The sequence below is a fragment of the Parus major genome, chromosome 3 (genome assembly GCF_001522545.3).
Source record: "Parus major isolate Abel chromosome 3, Parus_major1.1, whole genome shotgun sequence".
Classification (NCBI taxonomy): Eukaryota; Metazoa; Chordata; class Aves; order Passeriformes; family Paridae; genus Parus; species Parus major.
The window spans coordinates 16,484,485-16,498,703 of record NC_031770.1 but is presented as its reverse complement, the minus strand read 5'-3'; the positions used below and the strand labels follow the sequence as shown (position 1 = coordinate 16,498,703).

The 14,219-nt window shown below is 46.7% G+C and overlaps 1 protein-coding gene and 1 long non-coding RNA gene across 3 annotated transcripts; one reads left to right on the top strand and one right to left on the bottom strand.

The window, feature by feature from the left end:
* The first annotated feature begins 806 nt into the window (after nt 1–806).
* On the top strand, nt 807–4,201 carry LOC107201235. 2 transcript variants are annotated; one of them, XR_004496728.1, is made up of 3 exons: nt 807–898; nt 1,151–1,330; nt 3,875–4,201. It is a non-coding gene; the product is annotated as an uncharacterized LOC107201235 (long non-coding RNA). The 2 variants fall into 2 exon arrangements; XR_004496727.1 differs by lacking the exon at nt 3,875–4,201 and adding an exon at nt 2,039–2,448.
* Nucleotides 4,202–5,870: 1,669 nt separating this feature from the next.
* SDE2 (SDE2 telomere maintenance homolog) lies at nt 5,871–11,868 on the bottom strand. Its single transcript, XM_015623143.1, has 7 exons — nt 11,725–11,868; nt 10,752–10,869; nt 10,096–10,207; nt 9,393–9,562; nt 8,601–8,712; nt 7,603–7,999; nt 5,871–6,160 (listed from the first exon to the last, which is right to left on the bottom strand). Exons 1-7 carry the CDS (start codon nt 11,848–11,850, stop codon nt 5,942–5,944), a joined length of 1,254 nt encoding a protein of 417 aa, XP_015478629.1. The 5' UTR covers nt 11,851–11,868; the 3' UTR covers nt 5,871–5,941.
* Nucleotides 11,869–14,219: the final 2,351 nt, after the last annotated feature.

The following is a 14,219-nucleotide window of genomic DNA, read 5'->3' as shown; positions in this document are numbered from 1 at the left end:
CTCGGCTCATAACCCACTGAGATGGCAGTGGCTCTGGGGATGAAGCATTTGCTGCTGACTATCTCTGTTAGAGGGTGGGATGTGATCCCTGAGGCTCTGGTTGAACCTGTTGCTGGTGCAAGGACTCTGAAATGTGTTTGTCTGGCAAGACAGGGTGCCCATGGACCACAGGAAAAGAGGGACCTGTCTGCAGCGGTTCTGTATCATCCATCAGGAAGATATGAGTGTTCCAGCTGCTCTGCAGGACCCCGGGTCTGAGGTCACCCAGACATCTCTGCCATCACCTCATGGGTAGGCTGGCACCTCTCACTTGTGTAAACACGTGGCAAAAGAGCTTTAAGGGGAGGAGAAAAGGCAAAAGTACAGACTCACCATTCAGCAGCTCTGGGCTACAGGACTATGCGACTCTGGAGTCAGAATTGGATGAGCTGGAATGATCTCCGGCCATTCCCTTCTCATGACTATGTAGTATCTATCTTAATGGCATTGGCATTCAGCCCCAGGTCCTCTCCACCCAGCTCGGGGCAGGGCACAGCCTGAAGGCCAGGAGCTATCACCACGAAGAACAAAGGCGATGATCTAGCCACACACTGAGCCTGGGGAAAAAAGTGTTTGAGCTGCTTGCTGTCTGAGAACGAAGAGCATTAACCCTGGCTTCCCTCCAGCCTCCAGCACTTGCACTTCAGACATCATTCATCCTCTATCCCAGGAGAAATTCCATGCCGTGCAATTTGGGGCAGGCTGTTGTGGGAAATGGGGAGCAGAGCATCGCAGGAGCGGCGGGGCGGACAAGGCTCCTCCCCTCCACCAGGATCCTGTGCTGTGTCCGGCACCCCTTGCTTTGTCTGGCTGTCTTTGCTCGGGTGTCCTGTGGACAGGAGGTGCACAGAAGCGAGCGGTGGGTCTATGTGCATGTGTGTGACACCTGGAGGGCGGGGAGGGGGAGGTGGTGGCCAAGGAGACCTGGTGTTACTGTGGGGAGAACTGTGGGTATTGCAGGCTGCAAATCCGTGAGCTGTAAAGCCCTGCCTGCCCTGCCGCCTGCATGGATACTTGGATTTATGGCTAGGACAGCTGCACAGATGTCACAGCATCTCTGCTGGGGCTGGTTTTGAGCTTACATTTGCACTGAAGCTCCCCACTTTTGCAGAAACAGGACACTGCTCCTCTAAACTCCAGACAGCTTTGCAACGAAAATGTTGCAGACTTGGAGGCTTGGCTGATTTGGAGAAGGCTCCAGAGACTTCTACACTGTAAACTCCTGGGCAGAAGGCTGTGGATGAAATACTGCCGCACCTGGGGCTTTTTCAGACATCAGCCCGTGCTACAGGTAATTATCTCCCAGCCTGTCATCTTCTATCCAGGCTGTATTTGCTGTGACACCTTCTGTGTGCTACTTGCATGGGTACAACTTGTAACGCACACAAAAGCTGCCAAGCTGTCATGTTCTCCTTTCCATCTGAGCAGCATCACAGTCTCTGAGGAAAGGCAGAACATCTCAGATACCTGGCAGCAACGTGGTTCAGCATTGTCATTGATGCTGTGCTGTAATAAAATAAAAAAGAACAGCAGTGCAGGGGCATAATGAACCACATAGAGCCAGAAACAATTTTAAAAAATTGAGAAGTGCTTTGAGGCAAAACCAGCGTTAAGCTGTCAGGCATCCTCCTGCACTGCTGAAAGCACAGAGCACCCAAGTGTTGCTCAAGGAGCAGGAGGTGTGTGCTCTTCACGTGGAGGACTTCAACAGCCCTGTTAGTCCCACACTCCAGGGTAGGTCCTTGTGTGAGTGTTCGCGTGGCAGTGCCTGAATTAAATCTTGTCAGAAGTATGAGCTTATCATGAGTGTGAGCTCTGGCTGGCTCACATGGCACTGCTCACAGGGTGACCTTTAAGGGCCTGCAGTAGTTAATGGGACTGGACACAGGGTCTGGAGCTGGTCCTATCAGTCTCAGGAGAGCTTTCCTTAAGAGAGAGGCCTGGGCATGCCAGCAGCACTTTCTCTCACTGTTATCTCTACCCATTATCTCCATTCTAGGAGAGAGAACAAAAGTTTCAAGCCACATTAAATGCTGCTGCTAGCTGGACTACATTACCCTGTGTGATCTCTCCATGGTTTCACTCAAAACAAGGCTGCTTTACCATTTTCTTTCAAAATCTGTGAGAAGTTGCAGCTTTTCCCAGCTGGTGAGGCCTTATTTCCTCTCTCTCTTGTTTTTTTCCCCATTTGTACTTCACAGACTCCTACCAAGGGTGTCTGACACTTTGCCTTTCAGGGCAGCCTTCTAATTGCCTGTGTAAGTGGAAAGTCAGATGCCCAATCCACATCCCAGCAAAGGTGATAATCAGGGAGCTCCTCTGGCTTTGGCTGGCAACAGCTGCAGTCTGGGAAAGGGGAACCCAGGACAAATGGGGGGTGGGGAGGTGACGGGAGTGGCAGGGAGTGTGACAGAGATCCTGCAGGACTTTGAAGTTTTTAGGGGACTTGGTGCTCCTCTGTCCACTCCTGGAGCAGGTGTAGGAGAGCAGTGCGAACAACATCAGCACATTTCAGAGTAAAATAGAGTAAAAAGCTCATCATGGCTGCTGCCTCTGGCCTGTGCTCTGGAGATGCTTGGGCACTCCAGGCAAGAAAGATTTTTTAACCATGGCAGGAGATAATAGATTATCTGGAGATGCTGGACCCTGGAAAGTCATGTGAACAATCCACAGCTCTCAGTATTCTTTTTTAGATAACTCTTAAGTCAGGGTGGGTTTTTGTTTGCTTTTTCCAAGCTATTTATTAATTTTGTTTTAAAGCTTTCCTAAAGTTTATTTATGGGTTTTCTACATTTTCCTTCTGATTTTACTCATGACGATTTTGCCTCTTTGGAAGCCTGGGATGCCTCTATCCCCTTTGAAAACCTGTTTTCTGGTTGCTGGAAATGAATGCAATCGGTTCATAATTATTACTTCCCAGGTGACCACCAACTTCCTGCCCAGTGGTCTCTTGGGTGGTGCCAGGTGATTACCAGATGCTGGGTACAGCATCTCACTGGCCATAAAGTGCCATCTATTGCCACCAGACCTCAGAGAATTGTTTAAGTTGAAAAAAACCTCCGGGATTATGGAGTCCAAGCATTAAAACAGCACTGCCAAGCCCTCCACTAAACCATGGCCAAATCTACCCAGCTTTGAAGTAACTCTAGGGATGGTGATTCAATCACCTCCCTGGGCAGCCCATTCATATCTTCACTGAGATGTGCAATATTCCCAGCAGATGTTTCACAAGCTGGCTGGCTCATTATAAACACTCCCTTCCATACAGCCCAGACAGGTCTTTCAAGAGCTCCTTTCTGCCCTGCAAGTTTTGTGCAAATTCCTGCTTCCTTGTGCCTGGTTGGAGGCAGCCAGCGAAGGCAGCAGGGAGAAGCAGGACAGGCAGCTCATGCATTCAGGCCACCGGGAAACTTTCCAAGCCTGCACAGCTGCTGGCTCTAAACCCAGACTAACTCCCCTGGATGAGCCCAGCCTCTAGCAGGGCTGGAAAGCAGTGGTGCCTTTCCAGCCCCTCCTCTACAGCTGGGTGAGGTCAGAGTTGTCACCTCCCTCCCTTCAGGTGTCACTATTAGGCACGTTAATCTGCAAAGCCACCCTAATTGCTCAGCTCTAAACAAAGCCAAGCCAGCTGAGGTGGCAATGCTAACAGGGGTGCAGGCAGTACCACTTCCAGTTAAATGTCTTGGAGAAAGCTTTAGGACTTAAAAATAGCACCTTCCCGAGAATAGACATCGCTGAAAACAAACCTTTCAAATGCCAACATTCTCCAGAAAGCAAAACGTTGTGTAAGAATGAGTTGTGGAGGGATCAGAGGGATTGATTGTGACTATTTCAGGAAGAGGCAGAGCGCTGTAAAGGTGACCCGATGTCCCCGCTCCTCAGCAGCACCCGCGGGACTCGGCTCAGGTGCCCCGTGCTGCGGGGCCAGGCTTTGTCAGCGCTGCTGGAAGCGGACACATCCTCCGTGTCAGTCCAGTGCCACCTACAGCAGCGAGAGCAGAAGCTGCAGCTCTCGGCAAACCAGTGGAAGCAATTCCAGCACGCTCCAGCAAGAAGGGGTGTTTACATGAGTGGCTTTTGAGGAACTTGTTTATTAGGACCGTGCAGGTGAGTGCAATGGAATGGAGCCCTTTGGCTGAAGGCCAGCAGCTGTTGTTGTGTCTGCTGTTGGTGGTATTTCTAAACCTGTGCCAGTTCCTTCCCTCTATAAGCTGTCCAGTTCCCTGCTGCTTTGTGCATTAGATGTACTTACCTTTCCTTCCAGGGAAGAGATGGATCTGTATCAAGTGAAGGAAAGCCCTCCCTCAGGCCTGTGCCAGTGTTTTCACTCATTGCTTTTTTCAGGCACTAACTCTGAAATGCCGGTGAAACACGAGGTGTGCTCAGGTGTTTGAAACAAAAGCATTTAAAATGACACTTCAGAAGTGTGACTTCTGTAAATTGCACCACTTGCTTTTTGGGGACGTGATTCCATGGGAAAATGAACCTTTTCTCTGGGAAGATATTCACACTTTTGGTGCATTTACAACCAGAAAATCTTTGAAATCTAAAGCTACATAAATACTCAGGAAAAGACACACACCAGCTGCAAACTGCATTATCCTCTGGCCCTGCACTAGAAAGACCACCTCTGTTCTGAGGCCATTCTCTCCTACAGAAATAGACCATAGAACACTGAAACTTGTTCAATTTATGTATAGATCTATATATATTCAACTTTCGACTTTTCTTTCTTGTCCAAAATCTTAAAAAGCTTCAAGCACTTCGCCTACTTATTTCTCTTCTGTTGAAGAATCAGTCCAAGTCCTGTTGTTATACAGCTGTTTTCAAAAGGATACTCTTTGAGTGTGTCAAAGTCCTGAATTGCCAGTGAACACCCCTCTGGCTCTCGAGACACAATAATGCTCTAGGCTAATCCTCAATGTAGGAATATCCTAGAGCAAGTGCTTGTTCCTTTTTAACTTGGCAGGAGCTAAACAGTTCCCAAATAAATCTGCCAAAGTGTAGAGCTGGTTCAAGATAGGGCATTTCTTTTAATTCTGGCACTACTGAAGATGCAGTTGGTCAATAGTGTTTGGTGCTACTGGTGGTTTAAAATATTCCAGTCCTTCTTCACCAACCAGTGTTTTTATATAATCCTGCCTCTGTTGTGCTGGCACAAATTTGTTAGAGCCACATCAGGGAACTGGTTTGGTGTCACAAGGAACCCACAACACTAAAGGCAAGTAGGTGACACAGAGGGTAGCCTAGGAAGTGGCTGCATCAGTACAACAAAAGCAAGAGAGCAATTGCAGTGAGGAGAAATAACCTGGGTAGGAGTTATTGCCAAAACACAGCATTAACATGGTCAATTCACTTTTGTCCCATGCTACCCTTCCCATACTAGAGAGGAGCTTCAGTGTGCTCAACAAGCTGAAGGCTTTCCTGTCCCACACACTGTCCCTGCCTTTTAGAGAGCTGGTGACATCAAAGGTTTCCCACCCAGTCAGGGACTGCCAGCATCTCATATCCCCACCTAATGGATTTACACTAGCAAAACTTCAACATGCTAAGGTGAGCTCCCAAGCACCCTCCATCCCAAGTTTCCTAACGAAACATGCAGTAAACACACCCATTTCCTTTCTACACAGAGTCCACTTGTCCTGTCAAAACCTCCATGAGATGTGATTTGCAGAGCCTCAATGTTTCTCTTCTCCCTCCAATACACTGTGGAACAGATCCCCAAGCACTGTGTCTATGATGATATCCTTCCCACCTGTCCATCCTTTCTGTAACTCCTTGGGATGCTAACAGGGTTTGTGGATGTGAGTTCAAAAACTGGGGATACTCAGTTGAAAGGATACCAAGAGCTTTTATTTAATGACATCAAATACACATGCAAAAAAGGTAAATATTCCCAAATCTAACCAGAGGTTTTCCCCTTAGGGGGCTTTGCAAATAGGGATGGCTTGATCTGGTCTCTAGACAGACCTCTCACTGAAAAAAGCCTTGCTGCTCTTTCCTTTAAAGTGCCTCCACATTTCAGTCCCAAAGACATCAATCCCATCTTCAGTTTCTCTAAACCCAGGGCTTCCAGTTCAGCAGCAGAGTTGAATGCCAGCAGGTCTATTGGTTCTACCTCCTGAAAAGAGAAAAACATTTGAGAAAAATATTCAAGAAAAACAGTTCAAGTAGCATTTGGACAATGCTCTCAGGCATATGGTGTGCTTCTTGGAGCTGTCCGGTGCAGGACCAGGAGCTGGACTTTGACTCTTTTGAGTCCCTTAGATCTCAAAAGATTCTATGATTGTCCCCAGGGAAGTTCAATACTCCCAAGAAAATGGAATGAAAAACAACAGTTCACCATCTTGCCCAGCAGTTCAATAGTTTAACCATGGCTTCCAGAGGCACAGCAAAGCTGACAGCCCCTTTTTAGTCTGATGCACAATATAACCAATATACCTCCAGTAGGAGCAGGAAGGAGGATGAAAAGTTATTTCTAATGCAGTTAAGCTGTAATTAAAGAAATATATTCAAAAGTATCTCTTTTTAATAAGATTAACCCCAAAAAACAAGTTGTGAAGTTTACATGTCATCCTGCCACTAAAAGAAAATATGGACTAAAATTTCATCTTCAAAGGAAATTGGCATATTTGCAAGTTGACTGAGGGTAAAAAGGACCCCTACAGATTGTCTAGTGCAATCCCAGGGCCTTGCCTACAAAAACACAACTAGAACAGATGGGATAATTCAAATGCTGGAATTTACTAACACACTATAAAGGACACCAAAATCTAAGCCCATTTTGTTCAATATTTAAATGCACATACTGGTCTTATGGTCTGTACCAAAGAGACTTCAGAGCAAATAATAACAACAGTGAGAAGGAGAGCACTTCCCTTATGCACTCAGCAAAAACAATTCTTGCCAGCAGAACCAGAACCTTTGTCCTGCTAAGCATACAAAAACCCAACTGGTGGCCTCATTATTCTCACCCTTCTTCTAAAAAAAAAAATTATCAAGTACTACTATAAAAATATTTCCACCTGGAATAACAATCTGCCACAGCATTGGTGGAGTTTCCTGTTCTAGGAATAGAAAGTCTTGCAAATACTGAGCAAAAGGTAAACAGTGAAGAATGGTAAACATCCTGTTTAAAACTTGCCAGCTCTAATAGTACAGTAGATGACAAAGTTCTAATTGATCAGATTACATCCTTGGTATTTTCCCCACTGAACTGTAATAAACTTTCATACATCAGAGTTCAGTTGTTGCCAGTGGCAGACTTTCCACCCAAGTTGAAAAAAGGCAGAAAATCCCAGTAACTCCTTGGCTTGAAAAATAGACCTACACTTTGTTTTATTGCTAAAGTAAGCTCAGATTCATTACCCCCACAAATCTTTGACAGTAGTATTATCCAAGGACCCTTTCTATTAAAGTGGAAATACTGGCACCTTTTGCTGCCAAGTATCAGTTGGGCTTTCATCAATCCAGTGGGAAAAGCTACATTGCTGCAGCTTGTTTGTTCCTTCAGCTCTAAAAGCAGCTAAAGACACATCACATTTTGTACTGTTTCATACTTACTGTGCTCTGTGACTGGTTTGTTTCCTGTGCCTTAGCAGGAACATTTTCTTGCTCTTCTTTCTGAGCTTGAGTCACCCCATTCTTTCCTTGGGCCTCTTCCTTTGGGGGCTCTGTCATTTTGCTGTTTTCTTCAGACACAATTCCAGCCTGCCCACCTGAGCACAGCTCTCCTTGCAGATCTCTTCCAGGACCTTCTGGCTGTTCCACTGGTTTCTCACTTGCACTGGTAGATGGACTGTCCTCTGCTGAAGCCACAGAGCTGCTTGAACACTCATCTGAATTTCCAACACTTTCATTAGATCTGCTGCCTGATGGACAACTTCTGTCAGATGCACAAGGGGAGTCATCCTTATTGTCATCCTCACAGCCTGAGCCTGTGGCCTCATCCAATCCCGGCCTGGTACAGTGAATGTTACAAATCAACATGCATCTATCTTAACTTCTTTTTTATTTTAAATAATTTTTTTTTTAATTGCCACATTTCTCTCTTCAAAACCCACTTCAGAGAGATTTAAAAAGCTACTCTAAGAGCTATTTAGGTCAGTTTAGTTAATGAAGAGCTGTCGATATTGAGAAGGACATACAAATGCCCAAAACAGGTATTACAGCACTCCCAATACAGAAATGACTGGAATCTTTGACTTCCCTTTTCTGTTACAGTAGCTGAAAGATGCCAGGGGAGAAAAAGAATCATTTAAAGTTCATTGTAAATATAATTAGTTTATGAAGAAAAGGACAATAGGAAGCAGTAAAATATAATAATTTAAAAGGGTGGGGGAAAAAAAGTCTCTATTTTTGCAAATGAAATTTGTCCACTCCATTTGGGACAGAATTACAGGAATGCAGAAATGTTCACTTTCAGTTCTTTGATTTAATCAGTTTCATTCTTTCTATCTCAGTCTACACCTCAGACAAGACTCTGCTTACTTGTATGTATCTAATTTCTCATCCTTTTTAAGGTTTAAGACTGAAGTATAAAAACAAGGTATAACTCTTACCAAGGACATTTTCTTTTTTCAGATTTTGTTTCACTCTTTCCAGGCTCACCCAGACGCTTCCGACTCTTGCCACTTTCTGATGATACTGCTTTGCTGGCAATAACCTGCAAGCCTTCAAAACAAATTTGAAAGAACTTCATCAGAAGACAATTCATGTATGTTGTAAATTGTACTTATCTTTTCACTTCAGATGCAATTTAAAACACTAATGGAAAGAATCACTATTGGTGGTATAGACTGAAAGCTTGAACATAAACTGAGGAGCAGCAAAAGCTTTCCAACATGGATTTACTAAGGCACGGAGTCAGTTAAAATTGGATTCCTGAACTGAACCATCCAGTTCTTCATCCCATTCAGCCTCAAGCTTCACTATCTAGCTGACAGCAAGAGAACAATATAGGGATAAATAAAGTAACTACAAAGACCAGAAAGTGAAACGAGGTATTCTGCAGCTGGATCCAATGTCTAGTTTATATGTACAATCCCTTTATAGTTTCACTGTGTATCTCTTACAGCTCAACTAGCAACACCACCTTCACAGAATCTCTTATTACGAGGTGATCTAGCAAAGCAAGGTGAAGCACCACTTTTATCGTGTCACACTATTCAATGGAATTTAACAGACACTGCAGAGAAAGAGGAAAAATTAAATCAAGCAAATTTCACTGAAATTTAAGATTTCGTTCAATTGGAAGAAACCAATTCTTTTTGAAATTTTCCAACTGGAGCGAGGCTAGAGAGGCCTCTGATGTGCTGTGTGTTCTGAGGGCAGAGGAGGCCGGGCTGCAGTACCGATGCGCAGGGACTCCTCCTGGCGCTCGGCCATCTCGCGGTACTGCCGCTCGTACTCGGGGTCGGTGAACGTGTGCCGCGGCTCCGCCAGCTTCCGCTGCAGCCTCTCCAGGCGCCGCTGCTCCTTCTCCGCCTCCCGCTCCGCCTGCTTCTTCACCCACTCTGCCATCCTGTACACGACACAACCACCAAAGTCAGGGGTTACAGTGCTTGCTGTAACAGCTGCTCATTGTTAGCAGCTACAGAATGCTTCCACCACCTGCTAGGATGGGAGACAACTGGAAAAGACAACAGCACCCAGCAGAATTACTGAGGAAACAGACTGAGATTCTGCTACAGAGCAGAGAGTAGGATTTATTCCGAAAGCCAGAAACAGCAGTTAAGTTCACACATCGCCAAGACTGCGGTCTTGCAGCTTCTGAGAGAACTGTGAGAATTCCACATGAGGAATCCAAGAGGTGCAGAACAGTCTCTCAGACTTGGGCTGCAGTAATATCACATCTATTTTTGCAATAATAGAATTACAGTCAGGAAAGCCCTGTTGGCTTCTACTCCATCTGCACTTAAGATTTCATTTTCGCTCTTTTTAGTATTCAAAATACCATTTCATTGCTACAACAGGCTGTCACTTGACCTCTTTTGTTAACAGTGACCTACAGGATCAGGTTATTCTATAATATCAGTTTCTGAGAAAATGGCTTACGCTTTCTCATGATTGACATCCCGCAGTCTCCTTCCACTGAGATCTCGACAAGCCTCTCTGTTTGTTGTCTTCTCAATCTGAGCACCAAGGGCTCGCAGCATTGACCCAAACCCTTCCAGAGCAAAAAAGTAATTAGGAATTAGCTAAACAGAAACATCTCATCAATATAAGGAGTCCAGCTTAGGTTGAATTCTTTAGTTCTTTGGCTACTGATATTTTGGCATTTATATGTTTGGTTTTACTTTTAAGTAAGAGAAGATAAAGTCAATTAGATCACATAACACACTGAAATCACAGACTATTTGTACCTGAAACATTTGTCCTAAGTGACCCCTGAATTAAACTTGGCAGTCTAAGATGACAAGTCATTTTTAACACAACTTCAACTCTGAAGTCACTTCAGTGCTTGTTACAAACTTCTACTAACAGAGATAAGCTGAAAAGGGATGTAAGGAAGATCGGGACTTCAGCTTCCCTGGTCAGTCCTCAGCTTTGCACAAACAGTTTGGTTTTAGCTCAGAGACTTTGTATCAATCATACACACAACAAGATATCTGCCAGTATCTGAGGACTCCTGCTATCAGGATAGACTATGGCACAGCAAAAGTTTTTTAACCTAAGAATCTAATCACTAACAAGCAGATTAAACAACAAACCTCCTTTTCCACCATAAAGTCTTGCCTCCAGGCTATAAACAACTCCACTCTGCAACTCATCTTCATCGCTGGCCAGTCGCCCATTACACTTCACATACAAGCTTTCTTCTGGGATGTTCTAAAATCGTAGCAAAATTGAGTCAGATCATTGCGACAGAGAAAACGAAACATTGTGACAAAGAAAATCACTAAACAGTTGAGTTTACTTCCTTCCAGAAAAGAGTAAAAAAAATCAATCTAAAAAGCATGAACATTCTCTACAGTGCTTGATTTAATTTCTGGTTACCAAAGGATTAAAATACAGTCTAAATCAGCTTGTAAACATGAATGGGGAAAAGCTGTACTATGGGAAAAATTCAGAAACAACCTGTGATGACCTGACCATAACCTTCATTCTCTGTCCTCCAGTGCCACTGGTAGGAAGGAAATAGAGCGTAGGAAATAGGGAGGGAAGGTGCTTTTAGGATTTCTTTCACCTCTCATAATCCTGCCCTGATTTTGACTGGTAATAAATGAAGCTGATTTCCTCAAGTCAAGTCTGTTTTGCCCCTGACTGTGACTGCTGAGAGATCTCCCTACCCTTATCTGGACTTTTGACCCCTTTTGCTACATTTTCTCTCCCCTGTCCAGCTGAGGAGGGATAGAGCGGCTTTGGGATGTGCCTGGAGTCCTGCCAGGGTCAATCCATCACAACGTATATGTATATTTATGTATACATATATATATATAATATAGATAAGAAGCTATAAAGCTCTCTTACAGCAAACCCTCCTGCTCAGCTAAGTGACAGCAGCCAAAGCAAGGTGCGCACAGGTGGGCATCGCGACCGCCCGTCCGTGGCTGCCGGAGCGGCCTCACGGTGGGCAGAGGCCGCGGGCGGCCTGCGCAGCACCGCCGACACCGGAAGCACAGCGCCTCCCGAGGCCGGAGGGCCCCACACACACCTGCGGTCCCCTACTCCCCCGGCACTCACCAGCTCCCGGGCGCGGGCGCGGCGGAGGCAGAGCACGGAGCCGCCCCCGGGGGGCAGCGGCAGCGGCCGCGCCCGCGGCGCCAGCGGGTCCCGCACCCACAGCGGGCCCGACCCCAGCGACGCCATCGCTCCGGCCCGCGCGGTCACGTGACGCGGAAGTGGGCGGGGCTATGGGGCCGCGCCCTCAGCCCCGCCCCGTCCCCGCCCGGTGCCTGTGGGCCGTTTTTTATCTCGTTTTATAGTCTGGGGTTCCTTATGTAAATGGTTAAAGGCGAATCCAGGGAGCCTTGCTGTTCCAGTTCGCGGAATTCGTGCGGCCCGCCAGGGTGCGCAGCCTTTCCAGAGCCCGTCACGGACGGAGCAGCGGGGAACGCGCGCCGTGGCTCCCGCTGGCGGCGGCAGCGGGAGAGCGGGAAGGGGAGCGCTCGTGCCCCCTCAGGGAAGGAAGGGGGCGATGGCAGCGCCGAGCGCCGCGAGTGCAGGAAATGCAGCGGAAATGGGCAGCCCTGGGTTGTCCGACCTTCGCGCGAGGATTTGCAGGGCGATGGGTAAATGGGCAGCCCTGGGTTGTCCGACCTTCGCGCGAGGATTTGCAGGGCGATGGAATCCATCTCTGTGGATTCTTCCTTCTTTTTTACTCCCGCATGTGGTTTTGCATAGGGTTGGGAACAGGCCCAGAACTCTGATATCTGGGGGCAATGGGCCTGGGTCGGAGCGATCTCAGACATGAGGACAGACTGGGACATCAGTTCATCGGGGGTTGCCCAGTGGAGAAGGATTGAGGGGAAGGATTGAGGGTTCTTGTGGGTGAAAATCTGGACGAGCCAGCAGTGTGTGCTTCCAGTCCAGAAACCCAAACACATCCTGGCCTGCATCAGAAGAACAGCTTGCAGGTCGAGGGAGGCGTTTCACCCCCTTTCCCCTCATGATACCACACCTGGGGGGCTGTGCCCGGCTCATCCTCAGCACAAGAAAGGCAGCCCGTTGGAGTGGATCCAGAGGAGAGCCAGGAAGATGCTCAGTGGAGCTGGAGCACCTCAGCTACACGGACAGGCTGAGACAGCTGGGATAGTTCAGCCTGAAGAGGAGCCGGCTCTGGGGAGGCCACGTTTCAACCTTCCAGTACTTAAAGGAGGCTTATACAAAAGCAGCAGAGACAGATAGTGATAGGACAAGGGAGAATGGTTTTAAACTAACAGAGCAGAGATTTAGATTGAATGTTAGGAGGGAGTTCTTTACACTAAGGGTGGTGAGGCACTGGCACAAGTTGCCCAGAGAAGCTGTGGATGCCCATCCCTGGAAGTGTTCAAAGCCTGGCTGGATGGGGCTTTGAGCAACCTGGCCTAGTGGGTGGCATCCCTGCCCATTCAGGGGCTGGGAACAAGGTGATCTTTAAGGTCCCTTCCAAATCAAGCCTTTCCATGATTCTGTAATTCAATTACATAGTTGCATAAAATGTATTTAAATCAGAGTGAAAGTTGATCTGGAGCAGGAGTCCACAATCAGGTCTTCATGGCATGTAGTAACTACCTGTAAGCAGGAGACAGAAGAATTGGTTAGGGAAAAATGAAAATCACACTTCTACCTGTCCAGGGAAGTATGTGCACAGAGGTATGATGGATATCCAGGCAGTGTAACCATTGCATTCTTTGGTGGTTTCAGATCTCTTCCATGTCTTCAATACAACCATCCAGATAGAGGATATCTGAAGGCAGGTTACTCCTAGATGTCTATGGTGGGAATTGTTTCAAGCACTAGTAAAGATTTGGTTGGACTGCCCTGAGACCTGCAGTGTGTTACACCTGTCACTTTGTCTCCAAATAACAATGTTACCTGCAGTGCCTCTTTGTTTAATGGCAGCATGGGCAAGCACTATTGTTCACGGTGTCATCTGCCCACTTCAGGTGTGTCCCCACCCGAGGTGGGAGCTTCCCTGCCAGGGTGGCACCTGGCACCCTGAAAATCCCTGTTAGCAATCAAGATAGGCTCCTGTGCTGGAGCCTGCTGCTGAATCCAGCTCTTAAGCATGGTGCTGTTTTGGAAAGATGGGGGTTGTGTCTGAGCTGCTTGGCTGCTCCCAGAAGCTTGGCTGTCCCACCCTTTCAGCCTGCTGAAGAGCTCTGCTGCTTGGCCAGGCCTGTGCCAGCATGGATAAGTGCCTCTCATGCCTGGCTGTCTTAAACTGATGTGATAAAGAAGGAGGAAGCTGGGAAACAAAGACACAGAGAGGTGACTTGAAGTGGAGACTTCAAAATGTAAACAAATGAGTAATAACTTAATTAAGGGGATCTCATGATGGGTTTGTCTTGGCCTACTCACAAATCAAACATCACCCACCATTTCTTACACTATAATTTTAGCTAAAATACTTTTGTAAAGGATTCTGACCAAGTCCAGACAATTCCTTACTGTCTTTTTTTGCTACAACAAGTTGATATTTCTGAATTATGTGTCACGTTGACACAGTGGAGCCATTCAAACCCTATGTGTCTGTA